This window comes from Eriocheir sinensis, chromosome 6, assembly GCF_024679095.1.
Source record: "Eriocheir sinensis breed Jianghai 21 chromosome 6, ASM2467909v1, whole genome shotgun sequence".
NCBI classification, from domain to species: domain Eukaryota; kingdom Metazoa; phylum Arthropoda; class Malacostraca; order Decapoda; family Varunidae; genus Eriocheir; species Eriocheir sinensis.
This window is the reverse complement of record NC_066514.1, coordinates 3,724,924-3,747,414: the sequence shown is the minus strand read 5'-3', so window position 1 is coordinate 3,747,414 and position 22,491 is coordinate 3,724,924. Positions and strand designations below refer to the sequence as shown.

Here is a 22,491-nt window from a genome sequence, read left to right as displayed (position 1 = left end):
AATATGGAGATTTTTATTTTTTGTAATTAACTAACTCCCCTTTGCTGTCTTTCACAACAACAAATATTTCAATTCAATGCGTGTTTCCTTCACCTGATTGATTAATAGTTTATTGTTACAAGTAAAACAACAAAGGAGGAAGGAGAACTGGATACAATATGGAGATTTTTATTTTTTGTAATTAACTAACTCCCCTTTGCTGCCTTTCACAACAACAAATATTTCAATTCAATTCATGTTTCCTTCACCTGATTGATTAATAGTTTATTGTCACAAGTAAAACATCCTAATTTTTCTTTAGGCTCGTGGTCGGTGTATCACGCGCCCAAATGTAAGGCGGCCTGTGATTGGCTGGCGGGCGTCCCTCCTGACCAATAGCGGCAGGGCTTTCATCGGCCTGGCTCACATGACAGCTGATCGACCCGCTGCAGGACGAGAGGTAGGTGAGGAGGAGCTGCTGCCTTGTTTTAATGGTGCCGAGGCGTACTGGGGAAACTAGAGGCCAGGAATAGACAGCAGTGAGTGGTGCCCGAAGGATACTCCATTATAGCAGCGGGGAGGGACATTTCCTGACGGGGCTGACGGGGCTGACGGGGCTGTGACGGACCTTATTATCATTACCTCGTGAGGGTCTAGCCAGCTCTTTAAGGCCAGATACGGTAAAGGTTCATTTTAGTACCGTGCCAGTATCTCTTATCTACCATATAAAATCAATTACCTCATGAGGGTCTTGCTATCTCTTTAAGGCCAGATACGGTAAAGGTTCGTTTTAGTACCGTGCCAGTATCTCTTATTACCATATAAAATCAATTACCTCATGAGGGTCTTGCTATCTCTCTAAGGCCAGATATGGTAAAGGTTCGTTTTAGTACCGTGCCAGTATCTCATTATCTACCATATAAAACATCACTTTCCCTTCATATATATATAAACATCAGTATCTCTTCATATATCTTTTCTACAAACCTTCAGCTGTCATGGAAACGCTTTAAAAATCCAATGTAAGGACTTTTTTTGGTAAAGATTCGTTTTAGGTCCGTGCCAGTATCGCTTATCTACCATATAAAACATCACTCTCCCTTCATATATATATAAACATCAGTATCTCTTCATATGTCTTTTCTACAATCCTTCAACAGTCATGGAAACGCTTTAAAAATCCAATTCAAGGACTTTTTTTGGTAAAGATTCGTTTTAGGCCCGTGCCAGTATCTCATTATCTACCATATAAAACATCACTTTCCCTTCATATATATATAAACATCAGTATCTCTTCATATGTCTTTTCTACAAACTTTCAACAGTCATGGAAACGCTTTTAAAATCCAATTCAAGGACTTTTTTTTGGTAAAGGTTCGTTTTAGGACCGTGCCAGTATCTCTTATCTACCATTTAAAACATCACTTTCCCTTCATATATATATATAAACATCAGTATCTCTTCATATGTCTTTTCTACAAACCTTCAACAGTCATGGAAACGCTTTGAAAATCCAATGCAAGGACTTTTTTTGGTTAAGATTCGTTTTAGGTCCGTGCCAGTATCTCATTATCTACCATATAAAACATCACTTTCCCTTCATATATATATAAACATCAGTATCTCTTCATATGTCTTTTCTACAATCCTTCAACAGTCATGGAAACGCTTTAAAAATCCAATGTAAGGACTTTTTTTGGTAAAGATTCGTTTTAGGTCCGTGCCAGTATCTCTTATCTACCATATAAAACATCACTTTCCCTTCATATATATATATAAACATCAGTATCTCTTCATATGTCTTTTCTACAAACCTTCAGCTGTCATGGAAACGCTTTAAAAATCCAATTCAAGGACTTTTTTTGGTTAAGATTCGTTTTAGGACCGTGCCAGTATCTCTTATTACCATATAAAACATCACTTTCCCTTCATATATATATATAAACATCAGTATCTCTTCATATGTCTTTTCTACAAACCTTCAACAGTCATGGAAACGCTTTAAAAATCCAATTCAAGGACTTTTTTTGGTAAAGATTCGTTTTAGGTCCGTGCCAGTATCTCATTATCTACCTTATAAAACATCACTTTCCCTTCATATATATATAAACATCAGTATCTCTTCATATGTCTTTTCTACAATCCTTCAGCTGTCATGGAAACGCTTTAAAAATCCAATTCAAGGACTTTTTTTGGTTAAGATTCGTTTTAGGCCCGTGCCAGTATCTCTTATTACCATATAAAACATCACTATCCCTTCATATATATATAAACATCAGTATCTCTTCATATATCTTTTCTGCAAACCTTCAACAGTCATGGAAACGCTTTAAAAATCCAATTCAAGGACTTTTTTTGGTAAAGATTCGTTTTAGGTCCGTGCCAGTATCTCATTATCTACCATATAAAACATCACTATCCCTTCATATATATATAAACATCAGTATCTCTTCATATGTCTTTTCTACAAACCTTCAACAGTCATGGAAACGCTTTAAAAATCCAATTCAAGGACTTTTTTTGGTAAAGATTCGTTTTAGTACCGTGCCAGTATCTCATTATCTACCATATAAAACATCACTCTCCCTTCATATATATATATAAACATCAGTATCTCCTCATATATCTTTTCTACAATCCTTCAACAGTCATGGAAACGCTTTAAAAATCCAATTCAAGGACTTTTTTTGGTAAAGATTCGTTTTAGGTCCGTGCCAGTATCTCATTATCTACCATATAAAACATCACTTTCCCTTCATATATATATAAACATCAGTATCTCTTCATATGTCTTTTCTACAATCCTTCAGCTGTCATGGAAATGCTTTAAAAATCCAATTCAAGGACTTTTTTTGGTTAAGATTCGTATTAGGTCCGTGCCAGTATCTCATTATCTACCATATAAAACATCACTATCCCTTCATATATATATAAACATCAGTATCTCTTCATATATCTTTTCTACAAACCTTCGACAGTCATGGAAACGCTTTTAAAATTCAATTCAAGGACTTTTTTTGGTTAAGATTCGTTTTAGTACCGTGCCAGTATCTCATAATCTACCATATAAAACATCACTTTCCCTTCATATATATATATAAACATCAGTATCTCTTCATATGTCTTTTCTACAAACCTTCAACAGTCATGGAAACGCTTCGAAAATCCAATTCAAGGACTTTTTTTGGTTAAGATTCGTTTTAGGTCCGTGCCAGTATCTCATTATCTACCATATAAAACATCACTATCCCTTCATATATATATAAACATCAGTATCTCTTCATATGTCTTTTCTACAAACCTTCAACAGTCATGGAAACGCTTTAAAAATCCAATTCAAGGACTTTTTTTGGTAAAGATTCGTTTTAGGTCCGTGCCAGTATCTCTTATCTACCATATAAAACATCACTATCCCTTCATATATATATAAACATCAGTATCTCTTCATATGTCTTTTCTACAATCCTTCAACAGTCATGGAAACGCTTTAAAAATCCAATTCAAGGACTTTTTTTGGTAAAGATTCGTTTTAGGTCCGTGCCAGTATCTCATTATCTACCATATAAAACATCACTATCCCTTCATATATATATAAACATCAGTATCTCTTCATATGTCTTTTCTACAAACCTTCAACAGTCATGGAAACGCTTTAAAAATCCAATGCAAGGACTTTTTTTGGTTAAGAGGAGGAAGATTGAGCTGGAAACGAAGGAGAAATAGCAGAGAGAGAGAGAGAGAGAGAGAGAGAGAGAGAGAGAAGGAAACTAGACAATGGAGAGACATGGAGGGAAGGAGGGAAGGAAATGAATGGAGGAGGAGGAGGAAGAGGATTTACAGTTTTTGATTTACGCATAAAATGACTTACCTGTATTTTTACACAAATACCGCGGATTTTATCATGGAAGATGAATATAACCTAACCTAACTTAACAAAACCCTCTGTGAGCTAGATTGTGGCGGCGGCAGCGTCGCCACGGCCACCACCAGAGGAGGTGACGCGCTTTCGCAAACACTATCCCCTATTTTCAAGAGTAAAAAAAATGGTAAAGATTCGTTTTAGGTCCGTGCCAGTATCTCATGATCTACCTTATGAAACATCAGTATCTCTTCATATATCTTTTCTATAAACCTTCAACAGTCATGGAAACGCTTTGAAAATCCAATGCAAGGAGTTTTTTTACTCCTGAAAATAGGGGATAATGTTTATGGAAGCGCATCGCCTCCTCCCTAAACCCTCTGTGAGCTATATTGAGGCTGCAGCGTCGCCACGGCCGCCGCCAGAGGAGGCGACGCTTTCGCAAACATTCTCCCCTATTTTCAGGAGTAAAAAAAAAAAAGTCCTTGAATTGGATTTTGAAAGCGTTTCCATGACTGTTGAAGGTTTGTGGGAAAGATATATGAAGAGATACTGATGTTTCATAAGGTAGATCATGAGATACTGGCACGGACCTAAAACGAATCTTTACCATTTTTTTTACTCTTGAAAATAGGGGATAGTGTTTGCGAAAGCGCGTCACCTCCTCTGGTGGTAGCCGTGGTGACGCTGCCGCCGCCACAATCTAGCTCACAGAGGGTTTTGTTAAGTTAGGTTAGGTTAGGTTATATTCATCTTCCATGATAAAATCCGCGGTATTTGTGTAAAAATACAGGTAAGTCATTTTATGCGTAAATCAAAAACTGTAAATCCTCTTCCTCCTCCTCCTCCCTTCATTTCCGTCTCTCTCTCTCTCTCTCTCTCTCTCTCTCTCTCTCTCTCTCTCTCTCTCTGTCTCCGCTATTTCTCCTTCGTTTCCGGCTCAATCTTCCTCCTCCTCCTCCTCTTCCTCCTCCTCTTCCCCTCATTTCCCCTCGATGACTCTCTCTCTCTCTCTCTCTCTCTCTCTCTCTCTCTCTCTCTCTCTCTCTCTCTCTCTCTCTCTCTCTCTCTCTCTCTCTTCAAATAGTTATACCTAAAAAGTCTAATTTTGAGCCTCCTTTTTGATCAGTAATATTATGTTTAAATAAGAGAGAGAGAGAGAGAGAGAGAGAGAGAGAATATCCATATCACCGAGATATCCACTCAGTCTCAGCCTCAATCGTGTGAGGAAGAAATGAGGGACAACATGAGCAACTGGCTAGTATTAGTACCAGTACCGAGCAGTCTGGTACCGGTACTGTACCGTATAGCTGGTACCGTTAGTACTGGTATTGGTACCAGTACCTGCCCACCCCTACAATGTTGAGTAGCGTGGCAGCGTGGGTACTGTATTGTTGTTCAAGTGGCGCGCGGGAAGAATTGAGCTCAGCTGTGTGGCCGTGTGAGTCCAGTTGCGTGAGACATCTGGTGGCCACTCCATAAAATATCGCATATAAGTGTAAAAAACGTGTAAATTAAACATTTATTTGGGTTTTGGACCACGCGTTATTTAAAAAAACGTGTAAATTAAACATTAATTTGGGTTTTGGAGCACGCGTTATTTAAAAAACGTGTAAATTAAACATTTATTTGGGTTTTGGAGCGCGCGTTATTTAAAAAACGTGTAAATTAAACATTTATTTGGGTTTTGGACCACGCGTTATTTAAAAAACGTGTAAATTAAACATTTATTTGGGTTTTGGACCACGCGTTATTTAAAAAACGTGTAAATTAAACATTTATTTGGGTTTTGGACCACGCGTTATTTAAAAAACGTGTAAATTAAACATTTATTTGGGTTTTGGAGCGCGCGTTATTTAAAAAACGTGTAAATTAAACATTTATTTGGGTTTTGGACCACGCGTTATTTAAAAAACGTGTAAATTAAACATTTATTTGGGTTTTGGAGCGCGCGTTATTTAAAAAACGCGTAAACCAAACTCGCGTATATCAAGAGTTTCCTGTAACAGGTTTGCTCTGGCAACGGGCGCGGTGGCGGTGCGACCGGTGTTGCGAGAAATACCTCCCTGCAGAAATAAGTCGCATATACATGTTAGCAGGTCATAAAGCTCGGTTGGAGTAGTTCAAATATGCTCCCCCACTCTAAACCCTCTGTGAGCTATTTTGCGGCTGCGGCGGCATCACCGTCGCCATGGCCACTGCCAAAGGAGGCGATGGGCTTTCATAAACATTATCCCCAATTTTGAAGAGTAAAAAAGTCCTTGAATTGGATTTTGAAAGCGTTTCCATGACTATTGAAGGTTTGTAGAAAAGATATATGAAGAGATACTGATGTTTCATAAGGTAGGTAATGAGATACTGCCACGGACCTAAAACGAATCTTTACCGTAAAAAAAAGTCCTTGAATTGGATTTTGAAAGCGTTTCCATGACTGTTGAAGGTTTGTAGAAAAGATATATGAAGAGATACTGATGTTTCATAAGGTAGATACTGCCACGGACCTAAAACGAATCTTTACCGTAAAACAAAGTCCTTGAATTGGAGTTTGAAGGCATTTCCATGACTGTTGAAGGTTTGTAGAAAAGATATATGAAGAGATACTGATGTTTCATAAAGTAGATTATGAGATACTGGCACGGACCTAACATGAATCTTTACCGTAAAACAAAGTCCTTGAATTGGAGTTTGAAGGCATTTCCATGACTGTTGAAGGTTTGTAGAAAAGACACATGAAGAGATACTGATGTTCCATAAGGTAGGTAATGAGATACTGCCACGGACCTAAAACGAATCTTTACCGTAAAAAAAAAGTCCCTGAATTGGATCTTAAAAGTGTTTCCATGACTGTTGAAGGTTTGTAGAAAAGACACATGAAGAGATACTGATGTTCCATAAGGTAGGTAATGAGATACTGGCACGGACCTAAAACGGATCTTTACCGTAAAACAAAGTCCTTGAATTGGAGTTTGAAGGCGTTTCCATGACTGTTGAAGGTTTGTAGAAAAGATACATGAAGAGATACTGATGTTTCATAAGGTAGATTATGAGATACTGCCACGGACCTAAAACGAATCTTTACCGTAAAACAAAGTCCTTGAATTGGATTTTGAAAGCGTTTCCATGACTGTTGAAGGTTTGTAGAAAAGACACATGAAGAGATACTGATGTTTCATAAAGTAGATTATGAGATACTGGCACGGTACTAAAACGAATCTTTACCCCAGATAGTTCTTGACTGAAACAAAAATAAGGTAGGCATCTGAAAGTTAGACTGTTGTATTTATTTATCTCAATGCCGTGCAATAACTTGTAGCCTCCAGAAAACTTAAGAAACTTGAAGATATTGATGTATAAATTTTGAGTGTAGTCTAACATTTTTTTTTTTTTATCAGCATAGGGGACAAGCTAGGGTACAGTTGGATCAGGTTAGTTTTGTTGACCCACCCCACCAAACACCGAGTGGTCACGGATTCAGATATACATTATAATCAACTGTGGGTACCTTTTTCATGTTCTACCTCCATTTCATTTTTTTCCTTTTTTAATGTGTTAGCCTGTAGAGCCGGTAAGCTTTCTTCAGAGGTCTGGGGTAGTCGGCCCCAGCCCGTCATGGCGCAGGCAAGTGTTTATAGTGGCGCCATCTTCTCTTGGCTCATGCTGCCCCCCGGAACTCCTTCTTGATTCACTTGGACGGTTTCCTCTAGAGTCCGGGTTGATGGGTGGTCTTCAGGACAGCATGTGGGTAGTTTTAGGCCACTCGGCGGTGACTGAAAAATCCCAGGTGGTAGTGGTGGATTCGAACTCGCGTTGTCGAGAACACGGTGAATGCAGGGCCTGCATGCTAGCCACTCAGTCACAGCCTCCCCATTTCATGTTGCAAAAAACGGGAAATCGAAAGTTGACCGACGCCAGCATGTTTTGTTTGACGCTGTACATGGAAGGGCTTCGTGGTGCAGTGGTTAGCACACTCGGCCCACAACTGAGAGAGCCCAGGTTCGATTCTCGGGCGGAGTGGAAAAAAATGAGCGGCTTTTCCGATACCCTACGCCCCTGTCCACTCAGCAGTGAATGGGTACCAGGTATTAATCGGAGGTTGTGTCCCGTCTCCTGGGGTCTGTTCCCTTCTCCTATAATTCCTTCCCCTTCTGTCTCTCTCCGGCATATGACCACAGATGTTGCGCCGACTAAACCAAACTTTCCAACTTTTCCTTTTCCGATACCCTAACGCCCCTGTCCACCCAGTAGTGAATGGGTACCAGGTATTAATCGGGGGTTGTGTCCCGTCTCCTGGGGTCTGTTCCCTTCTCCTATAATTCCTTCCCCTTCTGTCTCTCTCCGGCACATGACCACAGATGTTGCGCCAACTAAACCAAACTTTCCAACTCTTTTACTTCTACACAATTACCTATTCTAGTATGGCTTGTTTTGAACTTCTTCCCTCATCTCTCTTTTTTTCTTTCCCCAGAGTCAAGATGCTGGACAGTCTCTTCAACATTGACAACGGTTACCTTGAGGGTCTTGTGAGAGGCTTCAAGAATGGCATCTTGAAGCAAAATGACTACTTGAACCTTGTCCAGTGCGAGTCTTTGGATGGTAAGGACTTCTCAGCGTTAGTGACAATAAATAAGCTAACTAGTCAGTGCCCAGAAAGAATGCCATTTTCAGTTTCCGTCTCATATTTGCTGCATATTTTTAACACAAGTGAATGGTTTACCCGGTAGCAGCAGGGATCATGTTTCTTAATGGTCCCTCTAAGCGAGAAAAATGAGCAAAAGTCACCCCTCACACAAACCATTTCATAATATATATCAAAGCATTTGTGATCAGTTTATGTATCATCTATTTTGGGGGGTTTAAATCATGGCACAAATTTGGCCCGTCGCTGCTTCACGGTAAAGCCACAAATTTGGCCCATCACTGCTACACGGTAAAGCCACAAATTTGGCCCATCACTGCTACACGGTAAAGCCACAAATTTGGCCCGTTGCTGCTACACGGTAAAGCCACAAATTTGGCCCATCACTGCTACACGGTAAAGCCACAAATTTAGCCCATCACTGCTACACGGTAAAGCCACAAATTTAGCCCATCACTGCTACACGGTAAAGCCACAAATTTGGCCCGTTGCTGCTACACGGTAAAGCCACAAATTTGGCCCATCACTGCTACACGGTAAAGCCACAAATTTGGCCCGTTGCTGCTACATGGTAAAGCCACAAATTTAGCCCATCACTACTACACGGTAAAGCCACAAATTTAGCCCGTCACTGCTTCACGGTAAAGCCACAAATTTAGCCCGTCACTACTACACGGTAAAGCCACAAATTTAGCCCATCACTTCTACACGGTAAAGCCACAAATTTAGCCCATCACTGCTACACGGTAAAGCCACAAATTTAGCCCGTTGCTGCTACACGGTAAAGCCACAAATTTAGCCCATCACTGCTTCACGGTAAAGCCACAAATTTGGCCCGTTGCTGCTACACGGTAAAGCCACAAATTTAGCCCATCACTGCTACACGGTAAAGCCACAAATTTAGCCCGTCACTGCTACACGGTAAAGCCACAAATTTGGCCCGTCACTGCTACACGGTAAAGCCACAAATTTGGCCCGTCGCTGCTACTGGGTTAAAAGCAAGTGTTTGTGCTTGTACATTGTTGTTTTGAGGGGCCACTAAACCTTATCACGGTTAAACTGGCCATCTCTAATTTTTTATTCATGAAATCTCTTTTTGATTATGTACGTTGTGTTCAAAAGAAAACTCTTTCTCTCCAGATCTGAAGCTCCACCTTCAGAGCACTGACTATGGGAACTTTCTGGCCAATGAGGCGTCTCCACTCCAGGTGTCCGTCATTGATGACAAGCTGCGTGACAAGTTGGTGACAGAGTTCCAGCACATGAGGAACCATGCAGTGGAACCCTTGGCCACCTTCCTCGATTACATAACCTACGGGTGAGTCTTGTTTGAGTAATACTTTTCACTCTAACCCACTATTTTCTTTTATTGCTGAGTTGATGCAAGGCAGTCAGTCTTCTTAATTCAATTGGAGCCGTAATAACCGAGGGTGTAGACTAACACAGGGATAGGTACAATTTAACCTTGAACCTCATGTGCTTCTGCTTAAAACAGACTTTTTCTCTAACGAAAAAGGCTAACAGTCTGCAGGAGCTGGTACGGAGGGAATTAAATTTTCTCCTGCTCAGCCACCCACCGTCATCTGGTCCAATCCATTATTGCATGACCTTGCAGTTATTTTATTTACTTATTTTATTTATTTATTTATTTATTTTATTTTATTTTTTATGTCTACGCCTATAGCGCCGGTAGGCTTGCTTGAGGGGCCTGGATGGTATTCGGCCCCATCCCGTCATGGCGCAGGCAAGTGTTTATAGTGGCGCCATCTTCTCTTGGCTCATGCTGCCCCCCGGAACTCCTTCTTGATTCACTTGGACGGTTTCCTCTAGAGTCCGGGTTGATGGGTGGTCTTCAGGACAGCATGTGGGTAGTTTTAAGCCACTCGGCGGTGACTGAAAAATCCCAGGTGGTAGCGTGGGGATTCGAACCTGCGTCGTCCATCACCCGGTGAATGTGGGCCCAGTACGCTACCAGTTCGGCCACCGCCTACCTCCTGTGTCAAAGAGGTGTCTTAATAGCTCCCCAACTTTTGTTCACTAACTTCTGCAACACTCACGGTCTTTTCTCTAATTGTCATTCTGTGGAACACCATTTCTCCTCCTCCAAGCATCACCTTCTCTTCCCAACCAAACACAGGTTTCTGAGGCTGCTGACAGTAATCTCTTCTACTCTTTTTGCCTCCTACAATCTCTATCCTAAATTTCAATTCTAAGCTGGATGCTGCATCTACATTGATTCTTCAGAATTTTCCACTATCCAGCCAAGACTGCATTGTCATTCTGTTGCTAAATACATGTGTGCTGTTTGCCTTTCACTGAACTACCAATTATGTGAAATTCTTTGCATATTTGTACAGCCACCTCTCGATTAACACGAGTTTAAGTAATGCGTTTTTGATATATAAGGAGATACATTTAATTAACGCGATGTGTTTGATTTAACACGAGTTTCATCGATGACGTCACCGCGCGGTGACGTCATCGATGAAACATTATTAATACATTAGTAGGTCACGGAAACAACAAAAACACACGTTCTTATTTTATTTAAATTTGTTCTTCACCTGCGTCGGGCACCGTCCCTCCTCACCCCACACTCCCGTCACCAGCCACTCCCTTCACCTCCGCCACTCCCCCTCACTTGCCTCCTTCCTCTCCCTCTGACTACCCATGCTATTGGTGACAAAGATAACTCCTTTAAGTTAAATTTTTCTAAAGAAAGAATTGCTACACTACATTTGTAAGTCACTAACACAACAAAAACACGTCCTCACACTCCCCATCATCACTGTGTTGATGCGTCGCTGGTCGTCGTCTGCCGAATCCTCACCCCGCTCTCCCTCCTCACCCTGTATCAAGGCAGCCCTGTATACAATATTGACCTCTCTTCTGACCACTCCTGTTTGCTTTTACAGGAGCAGCACCTAGCAGGCATTTTTTATCTTTTTTGATTGTTTATTGCCCTTGAGCTGCTTCCTTACCTTGAAAAAAGTTATGCCTTGACATGTGCAGGTTTAGAGATAGATCCCTGCAAAGTCATAAAATCTGCAGATAATCAGAAAATCAATCAGTATTTGCGATAATCAGAAAATCAATCAGTATTTGCGATAATCAGAAAATCAATCAGTATTTGCGATAATCAGAAAATCAGTCAGTATTTGCGATAATCAGAAAATCAATCAGTATTTGCGATAATCAGAAAATCAATCAGTATTTGCGATAATCAGAAAATCAATCAGTATTTGCGATAATCAGAAAATCAATCAGTATTTGCGATAATCAGAAAATCAATCAGTATTTGCGATAATCAGAAAATCAATCAGTATTTGCGATAATCAGAAAATCAATCAGCATTTGCGATAATCAGAAAATCAATCAGTATTTGCGATAATCAGAAAATCAATCAGTATTTGCGATAATCACAAAATCAATCAGTATTTGCGATAATCAGAAAATCAATCAGTATTTGCGATAATCAGAAAATCAATCAGTATTTGCCAGTCCACCTTAAGGGTGCGGCCACACTGCACGCGGGTTGCTGGGAGGGTAGAGGGTAGCGGGACACCTATCAGGTCAGAGGCAAGAGCAAACACGTTATCTGAGTGGTCATACAGGACGCGGGTAGCGGGTAAGCTTGGAAGGATCCCGCTACCCGCGTTCTGTACGGCCATTCGTATTAGATAACGTGTTTGTTCTGGCCTCTGACCCGCCAGGCGACCTGCTACCATAAAACAGTCATCAAAATCTGATTCCACCTTATTTTAATGAATTAGTCATGTAAACTTATGAGTTGTTCACGCTATATGTTGTTGTATTTCACAGGTAAATGACTGACTACATCAGTGGTTCCCAACCTTTTCTAGTTTGCGGCACCCTTGGCAAGCCTTTCAAAACTTCCCGGCACCCTTATAAGGAAATACATATTTAAAATCTCCGTTGTTTTTTTATTATATATATTTTTTTCATTTCGACATTTTGCATCGATGTAACAACACCTTATACATAGATATGAAAATTTTCTTTACACTGATCCTGCTATTACAAAAAATGGTATTATAATACAAATATGTAATTGTGACAAGTTTTACAGTAGTTGCACAATGTATTCAAGTAGTTACAGTGTTACACTATGATACAAGACATACACACAAATAGACAAGAGTGAACCATGCATGTATACTTAGTGTGAAACTTGCGATTGATGCTTGGAACACAAACTCTTGATATCAGGTCTTATTGTTGATAATGCCACCCGCATATCATCCTCAAGTGAAAGAAGCCTATTTCTTTGTTTCAATTTTATTGTTGCCATGGCAGAAAATGCCTGCTCACACAGATACGATGTGGAGAAAGGCAAAAGTAGAGAAATAGCTTTCTTAGCCAAATTAGGATATTCCCCCGATGTTCCATGCCAAAAAGCTGAGGGAGGAGGATATGTCATACCTTCTGCTTCCTTTGCGTCACCAATCAGTACTGAGACATTCTGGGCTCTGGCCAGTGGCGACTCGCTGTGCGCCCTGCCCTGTACGTGTGTCATACGCGTCAGTCTACAACCCTCACTCCCCTCCCTCCCTCCCACTCTCCCGCCAAGCTGTTCTCTCCAGTGTCCGTACAATTATTACACAGCAAAATCATATAATTAGTATTGTTCTCCTGGATTGTAATATTCCATAAGTACAAATTATTATACAAATTCAATGAAAAGTAGCTAAGTTGAAAATTCGATCGCTAAATTGTGCAGCAGCAGCAGAAGCAGAGAGAGTGAAGTTAATGCAATTTTTTCCCCTGAATTTTGGCGGCACCCTCAAAAGATCTCACGGCACCCCTTGGTGCCGTGGCACACCGGTTGGGAATCACTGGACTACATTGTACGCTATATGTTGTTGTATTTCACAGGTACATGATTGGCAACATTGCACTCTATATGTTGTTGTATTTCACAGGTACATGATTGACAACATTGTTCTGCTGATCACAGGTGCTCTACACCAACGACCAATCTCAGAGTTGATGCCTAAATGCCACCCGCTCGGCACCTTTGAGCAAATTGAAGCCATTAATGTTGCCTCCACCAGTTCTGAGCTTTATAATGCTGTGCTGGTGGACACTCCTCTAGGTAAGTGTTTCTTAGCAATGGGGAAATACTACCTATAAGTTCTGTCACTGCAATTTGTATCTGTAGACAACAATGGGAAGAGAGCTAATGTGCCATGAGACAAATGGTATTACAGTCATCCCTCAAATAGTACGGTTTTCAATAGTTCATTTTTGGTTTTATGTGGATTTTCATAGATTTTTTTAGGATTTTTAAATTTCCCGACAAGCAGGAAATTTAAAAATCCTAAAAAGATCTTCCAGACTTCCGTATAAAACCGAAACCGTACTATTTGAGGGACAACTGTATTGATAGCCTTTTATACAGGGATAGCATGTTATAATTATTGGATGTACAGTAAACGCTTTAGCTTGTTTGTTATGCGGCGACTCTGCCTGATGAACGAGCCTCCCATAACCCACTTAGCCAGGACCTCTTTGGCAGACTCGGTAGGGAGTGGCTCTCTCGTCACGCTGGTCGCGGGTTCAATCCCATCCCAGGCAGCCGGCGCATACCCTCTCCTGGTCTTGATTAATTTCGTGTGTGTTGTTTCGATACACGCAGAGGTTGTGTAGGAAAATATGACAGACAGCTAGGCAAGACAATTCACGCGGTTCTGGTGACATGCGGCATGCAGCTGTTTGTTGTATGGGTGTGGTTGTGTGGTTTGTAAACAATGCAAATGGCGGCCTGGCTGGTATTGCGCGAAATAACTCCTTGTACAAGACTCACGATGTACAGTTTCTGATATCATATTCACCCCATTATTCTCATTAATATTAATAACTAATAATGAACACATGGATATTTTTTTCCAATATGATTTTTTTATGTAGCTTGTACTGCTCCTTAGTCATACAATCTTAAGCCACCTGTGACATCAAGATCATACAAGTGGCGCCCGACGGAAAAACGGGATAACAGCAAGGCATGGGCGATCCTCCACTGATTTAATTTTTGTATAGAAGTTATTAGATCGCCCTGTATTCTATGGTAACATATTATAAGACAGCTATGGACTATGAAGGATTATAAACAATAATAAAGGTAAGTTTGTCGTTGTTATTGGATAAGACGAAAAACAGACCCTTAAAAACACCCCAAAGAAGAAAAAAATTCATTAAAGATTTGTACATTCGGCTTATAACGTGCAGGGCTAAACTTTCAGGCATTTTTTATGTGAAGAAGGTGCGCGCTTTACGCCGGAAAATACAGTATTTATTTTTTGACAGAAACCTACCTCTTGTTTGATTTACATTGTTTTTGATTTACGCCGGAAAATACAGCATTTATTTTTTGACAGAAACCTACCTCTTCTTTGATTTACATTGTTTTTTATTTACGCCGGAAAATATGGTATTTATTTTTCGACAAACCTACCTCTTGTTTGATTTACATTGTTTTTGATTTACGCAACCTCTTCAAGGATGCAATACTCGCGTAAATCGAGAGTTACCTGTAGTATTTTAGTTTAGTGATTCTACATTTTGGTGATGGGTTGGAAGTGCAGCAAGTTTTAGTTTCAGTGATCTTTCCATATCCTGATAAGATATGGTGTTGTTAAAAATTAGTCTCATAGTGAGCACTGAGCAGACACCTTAATTTATCAAAACATCAATATAAGTTTTCTTCATCATGAGAAAATATGATCAGTTAACCCGGTAGCAGCGGGGATCATGTTTCTTAATGGTCCCTCTAAGCGAGAAAAATGAGAAAAAATCATCACTCATACAAAGCATTTCATAATATATATCAAAGCATTTCTGATCAGTTTATCGATCATCTATTTTGGGGGGTTTATATCATGGCACAAATTTGGCCTGTCGCTGCTACCGGGTTAAGCATCATTGAGTAAGAAAACTCCTAAACTCACCTTCCCTTTCCAGCTGATTTCTTCGGGGAGTGCATCAGCGAGCAGGACTTGGACGAGATGAACATTGAGATAATCCGCAACACTCTCTACAAAGCTTACTTGGAAAGCTTTTATGAGTACTGCAAGAACTTGGGAGGGACCACAGCCCAAGTTATGTGTGAGATTTTGGCTGTGAGTACTTTTCTATTGTTTTTAATGTTAAATTCTTCCTGTTTATTTTGATGGAGGATATCTGAACCTGATAAGCAGTTCCTACCATCGGATATTAGTATTAAATGAGGCGGGAGGAAATTAACCCAGTAGCAGCGGGGATCATGTTTCTCAGTGGTCCCTTCAAGCGAGAAAAAATCACCCCTCACACGAACCATTTCATAATATATATCAAAGCATTTGTGATCAGATTATGTATCATCTATTTTGGGGGTTTATATCATGGCACAAATTTTGCCCATCGCTGCTACACGGTAAAGCCACAAATTTGGCCCGTCGCTGCTACACGGTAAAGCCACAAATTTGGCCCGTCGCTGCTACACGGTAAAGCCACAAATTTGGCCCGTCGCTGCTACACGGTAAAGCCACAAATTTGGCCCGTCACTGCTACCAGGTTAATGGTCCTTCTAAGCGAGAAAAATGAGAAAAAATCACCCCTCACAAGAACCATTTCATAATATATATCAACGCATTTGTGATCAGATTATGTATCATCTATTTTGGGGGTTTATATCATGGCACAAATTTGGCCCGTCACTGCTACACGGTAAAGCCACAAATTTGGCCCGTCGCTGCTACACGGTAAAGCCACAAATTTGGCCCATCGCTGCTACCGGGTTAATATCATATAGACCATTTGTGTGGTTGTCTGTTTTCTATACTCTTGAAATCTCCATTCTCTGTTCTACATGACTGGGTGGCTGTTGTTGACATTGCAGCAATCCTTTATTGGAATAAGTACTTCTGAAATAAATGTCTTTTCAGGGCCACAGAATCTTATAATACTGTGTGAGTTCTGGTGTGATTCTCGTGCAAGCCTCACCTGGTTTTTGAAGTACAGTGGTCCCTCGTCTATCGCGGGGGTTAGGTTCCAGAACCCCCTGCGATAGGCAAAAATTCGCGAAGTAGCAACCTTGTATTTATTGTATTATTTATAGGGGCAGGCACTGGCAAACTTTATTTAGACTCAGTTTAACAAGGAGTGAAATTATAGTAACATGATTTGTATTGATATAACAAAGTAAGAAAACATTTTCTTACCTATTGATGATGGGAGATATGATCCTTCTGCAATATAAATAAGGTTCTAGAGCACTGGTTCTTAAACTGGGGGGCAATGGTAATTTTGAAGGACGTGAGCCCTGGAGGAAAGTTGGAACTATTGTTGTTTGAAAATTTATTACCATCTTAAGACTGTGGGCTAATATTGAGATTTAAAAAAAATGAAAAACCCTTTATTAACTTAACCCGGTAGCAGCGACGGACCAAATTTGTGGCTTTACCGTGTAGCATCGACGGGCCAAATTTGTGGCTTTACCGTGTAGCATCGACGGGCCAAATTTGTGGCTTTACCGTGTAGCATCGACGGGCCAAATTTGTGGCTTTACCGTGTAGCATCGACGGGCCAAATTTGTGGCTTTACCGTGTAGCAGCGACGGGCCAAATTTGTGGCTTTACCGTGTAGCATCGACGGGCCAAATTTGTGGCTTTACCGTGTAGCAGCGACGGGCCAAATTTGTGGCTTTACCGTGTAGCAGCGACGGGCCAAATTTGTGGCTTTACCGTGTAGCAGCGACGGGCCAAATTTGTGGCTTTACCGTGTAGCAGCGACGGGCCAAATTTGTGGCTTTACCGTGTAGCAGCGACGGGACAAATTTGTGGCTTTACCGTGTAGCAGCGACGGGCCAAATTTGTGGCTTTACCGTGTAGCAGCGACGGGCAAAATTTGTGGCTTTACCGTGTAGCAGCAACGGGCCAAATTTGTGCCATGATATCAACCCCCCAAAATATATGATACATAATCTGATCACAAATGCTTTGATATATATTATGAAATGGTTTGTGTGAGGGGTGATTTTTTCTCATTCTTCTCGCTTGGAGGGACCATTAAGAAACATGATCCCCGCTGCTACCGGGTTAAGTATTCTATAATCTACTTAGGCTTACCATTGTTTAATAAATTTTGAAGGGAATTTTATCTATGTGCAAAGGGTGTGTGGAGGGAAAGACTCATTCCTAGGGGGGGCATGATGGTAAAGAGTTTTAAGATATCCTTTTCTGCAAGTTTGAAGTCTAATAATAAAGTTCATTATCCTTATTAAAACAGCTTCAAATCCTTTTCATATTTTCCAGTTTGAGGCTGACCGCAGAGCATTTATCATCACTCTGAATAGCTTTGGCACAGAACTCACTAATGAAGACCGGAAGAAGCTCTACCCTCAGTGTGGCAAACTCAACCCTGATGGCCTGGCAGCTCTTGCTCGTGCAGATGATGCGGAGAATGTGAAGCAGGTGGCAGAATTTTATACGGTAAGGTTCTCCATTTAACAGTCAGGGGGCTTCGTGGTGCAGTGGTTAGCACACTCGGCTCACAACCGAGAGAGCCCGGGTTCGATTCCCAGGTGGAGTGGAAAAAATTTGGGCGGCTTTTCCGATACCCTACGTCCCTGTCCACCCAGCAGTGAATGGGTACCAGGTATTAATCGGGGGTTGTGTCCCATCTCCTATAATTCCTTCCCCGTTCATCCCTCTCAGATGTTGCGCCAACTAAACGAAATGTTCCAACTTTTTCCATGTAACAGTTGTACACACACACACACACACAGGTATGCATGTATGGACACACACTGGACGATTCAGGGCATATTCCTTCCACTCATCCCCCCTCTGACTCCATTATGCCCATTATTAAAATTCTTAACCCCCATACTCCATCTGCCTCGATCTTGGTGCTTTTCAAATCTCACTCTCCTTTTATGATGTAAAGTTTGGTTTAGTTTGAGGTCATGCATCACACATCAAGCCTTGTGATTGATCCATTGTTTCCAAGCTCATGGATAGCTATCCAGTCAAATCCCAGCTTATGTAATGATATAGTTACAAGCTTAGTCATGCGACATTTTCCTGGCATGGGTGCAGATCGTGATGTGTAATATAGTATAGCCATATCTCGGTTTGCGAGTTTAATTCGTTCTGGTATTTTGCTCGCACATCAAAACACTCGTAAACCAAAACAAATTTCCCCATTGAAATTGATTTCAGTCCCATTAATGCGTCCCATATCTCAAAAAAACATTAATATAAAAATCATTTTACAGGTTATATTTTACAGAATTAAAATAATTATACTAACAAATAGCAATGATTAATAATATAAAACACAAATCAGTGTTACGGTTGTTATGGAGACTCCCACAACCGCCAACTACGTTCAAGGTATAGGCTTTGCACCAGGGATTAGCAGCCGCAGTTTCCCTATTTTTGAGGCACCGAAACAATGTTCGACCACCAACGTGAAGCTAACTCAACGTATTGTACGAGCTGGAGGGTGAATGGGAGTCAGTCATGTCCAGGAGGGCATACAAGCCACTGAGGCTCACACCCCGCTCCTGTTGTGAACATAGTATCCAGCGTTCCTGTTTTCTTCTTTGCAGCGCCATCCCTTATAACCATCTTTCTGGGGGATATTGTTGAAGCACAAAGAACACACACTGTAGTTCTGAAAGCACAAAGATCGCACACCAAAGCACAAATGCAATTGGACAAGAGCGCATGGGTTGTTGTTCAAAGAGTGCTCCCTCCCTACAGGGGGCAGCACGGGCCTTTGCCAATGGTGGCCTGCAGCAGGGTGCCAATGCACCGACTCTATCGGCTGACATCAGCCGAGCCGACCAAGTCGGTCTGTTGATGAGGACTTGCATGTCTGCGGTGCACGTGTGCTACCTCTACGAGTTTACAACATGGACTGAGACGAGGGTTACCGACTTGCCACCCTTTCCTTAAAATACGGAACGCCATTTGTTCCATATTCGGCCGTCTGAATGGTTAAGCAGATAAAATTCAGGATTTTAAAACTGTAGTGAGCGCATTTTTCGGTGAACCACAAAACCTGTCCATAAAACTCTGTAAAATACACATTGTAACATCTCTCCTTCCTGCCTTCACCAGCAGCAGCTGTCAGTTATGGAAGGCTAGAGAAATTTTAGGGTTGCCCCATTCCTTAACCCTCAGAGTACAGGTGGCGATATATTTCTCTGGATGCCGTGCACGGGGAAAATTTAGACATTTAAAAGAGGTGGAAATGGTGTCTTTCTTCTTTGCAATAATTGTATATTCATGTAGTATATATGGTGGTGTAATAAAACTTCTCTCCTAATAATAATAAAAAAGTTATGACAGCCGAAAATATTGCGCATTTTCTCGTGGCCGTGACGCGTCGCGTGGAAGCACCCCAGAAGCACCACACTGTGCAGAGTTTCTGTTTGTTTCCTTGACAATTAGATCCAGTAAATTATTATCCATATATGCAAGAAAATGGTCACATTCTTGTTGCACTTCTGGGAAATTGTCTGTGATTCCCACCTGAACACTGTCAAACTGAGGCACACTTGGTATAAAAAAATCGCCACTGGTCCACTGAAAGTTTCCGTCGCTAGCAGCAGCACTAGCTCTTGCACGCCCTCTTGTTGCAGTAATCCTAGATTGTGAAGAAACACGGCCACACCTCTGTCTTTAAGTACTCGGGGGCAGGGGTAGGGAGATGCTGCGAGGCAGGCAGTGTATATACACATCACTATCACGGCTTCGTTGATGTATGTCTCCAAAATCGGATAGCCAGTCACTGTCACTGTCACTACCATAGCAGTCATCAGAGTCACTGTCACTTTGATTCGCCTGCGCTCTACTTCCACCCAGAGCAGAGGAACTGCTTGATGCACCACGAGACATGACAGATGTATTCCGAACAAAAGTTGCTGGAAGCATTTTTAATTTTCACAAGTATATTCTGTCTCCATTATCCTTTTCCTTACACTCATGATATAATTTTTTTTCAGGAGTACCGAGCTCTGTTTGAGGGGGCTGGCAACAATCCTGGAGAAAAGACCCTTGAGGACAAGTTCTTTGAGCATGAGGTGAGGCTCAATGTCAATGGCTTTCTCCACCAGTTCCACTTTGGAGTGTTCTATGCCTACCTCCGTCTCAAGGAACAAGAGTGTCGCAACATTGTGTGGATTGCAGAGTGCATTGCCCAGAAGCACAGAGCCAAGATTGATAACTACATCCCCATCATGTAGACAACAGGAGAGGGATTGAGGGCTGCTTTAACAGTCATCTTGTTTGTTTTGATCGTTACCAATGGCGGCGATCGACGCTCTAAATTTCCATGTGAAACTGGCCTATGGGGTAGTGGCGGCTGCAGAGGAAGCAAGGTGTGTTGAGAATGTGTGGTAAGGTGCGGGGCTAGGCTAACCCCGCAGCCGCCACTACCCCATCGGCCGGCCAGTTTGACGTGGAAATACTATAGCTGCGACAACAGCCATTGGTAACAATCAAAACAAACTAAATGACTGTGAAGTCAGCCCTGAGTGCACATTTTTGTTGAAGTTATTAGAAGAATAGACAAGTAGTTATTGTGTGCACAAAGAACAATATAGAAATTATTTATCATGTAGATAGATTATGTATAAAAGAGAACGGTCATTCCATAAGACATAATAATGTTCAGACAGATGGATGGGGCTTGTCTTTTTGTATGTATATATGTTTATATGATGTGTGGATGTTGGTAGGAAAAATATAATATACAATCTAATAGTGGAATGTTATATAGTTTATCTCTTTATCCTATCTATTTATCTTTGTTCTGTTTCTTTATCCTCACTATCTTATCCACCTCCTTATCTCCTTCATTATCTCCGTCTCCACCTGTTCCTTAACACACCAACTCTATTTTATCTCTTATTTTTCTTTGTCCCATCTCACCTGCACAGATGGGAGGCAAATATCATTAAAAACTATTGTCTTATCGATATTATCATCATTCATAAGCCATAGGAATTAAGAGTACTTGTCTGTATTCCACGGTGTGCTGTTAGAGGTATCTAAAACAAGTATCACACCGGGTCCTGCGATGCTGTACAACTGTCACTGCCAAAACAAATTTCTGTAACAAGTATTAGTTCTGGCACACTGGAGCATTCTGTGTTCTGGAAACGTTGGGCTAAGGTCACCAACAGGGATGAAGTGAATACAAGAGTTAAGTCCTTGAATACAAATACCTCATTTTTAAGAATACAAATGTTAATACACTAGGAACTTGAAGGCAAATATGAGTGCTTAATGAAAGGATTCGTAAATGTATTCTTGAGTATTTTTCTTTAAAAAATTATTTGCCCCATCATCTTAAATGTTGTTATGTTAACAATAATGGCATAATTTATCATTCTAACTTCAAGAATAGTGTAAATTACTTCTTGAATCCAAGATCACAAATTCCTGCTCTGAATCTGAAGTAGAAAACTGTTTTCACCCAAGCCTGCCTGTGACATTGAGAGGATGCATGTTTTTGCTGCAATGGCCCCTAAAGTAACTGCTATTGGAGAGGAGAAAAACAAAGCAAGAGAACAGGTCAGAGGAGCAAAACCGCAACTGAGGTTGGGAATAAATTCAGAAGTTTCATCTGTATTGTATTTCAAGGAGGTTTTCTCATAATTATTGTAAAATATTCTTTGAAACTCATAATTTCCATAGCTTTTTCAAAGTGTGTTCTGGTTATATGGAAAAGGTTTCCCATTCTGCTGAGTGTTCTGCCAATTCCACCAGAGTGACATGTATCTAGAGCTGTGCCATCAGTGACAAGTGTGCGGGATTGCTGAAACTAGTGTGTGTGTGTTTGTGTGCATGTGTGTGTCCATCTGTCTGCCTATGTATGTCAACCTGTATATTTTTCTTCCTATATTACTCTTCATGATAGTAAAATGTTGTATTTACCATATATGTTTATGTAACAGTGTCATGATTAATAAAATGGTGGATATTATGGATATTACATTGACTTT

General features: G+C 40.9%; 1 protein-coding gene and 1 long non-coding RNA gene across 4 annotated transcripts; one reads left to right on the top strand and one right to left on the bottom strand.

Annotated features, from left to right (window-relative positions):
- The first annotated feature begins 298 nt into the window (after positions 1-298).
- LOC126988753 (V-type proton ATPase subunit d 1-like) lies at positions 299-22,481 on the top strand. 3 transcript variants are annotated; one of them, XM_050847128.1, is made up of 7 exons: positions 299-439; positions 8,304-8,431; positions 9,615-9,792; positions 13,418-13,590; positions 15,456-15,613; positions 17,786-17,962; positions 20,488-22,481. In XM_050847128.1, the coding sequence occupies exons 2-7, from the start codon at positions 8,311-8,313 to the stop codon at positions 20,725-20,727; spliced, it is 1,047 nt and encodes a 348-aa protein (XP_050703085.1). In that variant the 5' UTR covers positions 299-439; positions 8,304-8,310; the 3' UTR covers positions 20,728-22,481. The 3 variants fall into 3 exon arrangements, with proteins under 3 accessions (XP_050703085.1, XP_050703107.1, XP_050703096.1); XM_050847150.1 differs by having other exon boundaries at positions 358-443; XM_050847139.1 differs by having other exon boundaries at positions 405-518.
- Positions 14,766-15,449, bottom strand: LOC126988950 (uncharacterized). The gene is made up of 2 exons (XR_007742688.1): positions 14,950-15,449; positions 14,766-14,880 (listed from the first exon to the last, which is right to left on the bottom strand). It is a non-coding gene; the product is annotated as an uncharacterized LOC126988950 (long non-coding RNA).
- Positions 22,482-22,491: the final 10 nt, after the last annotated feature.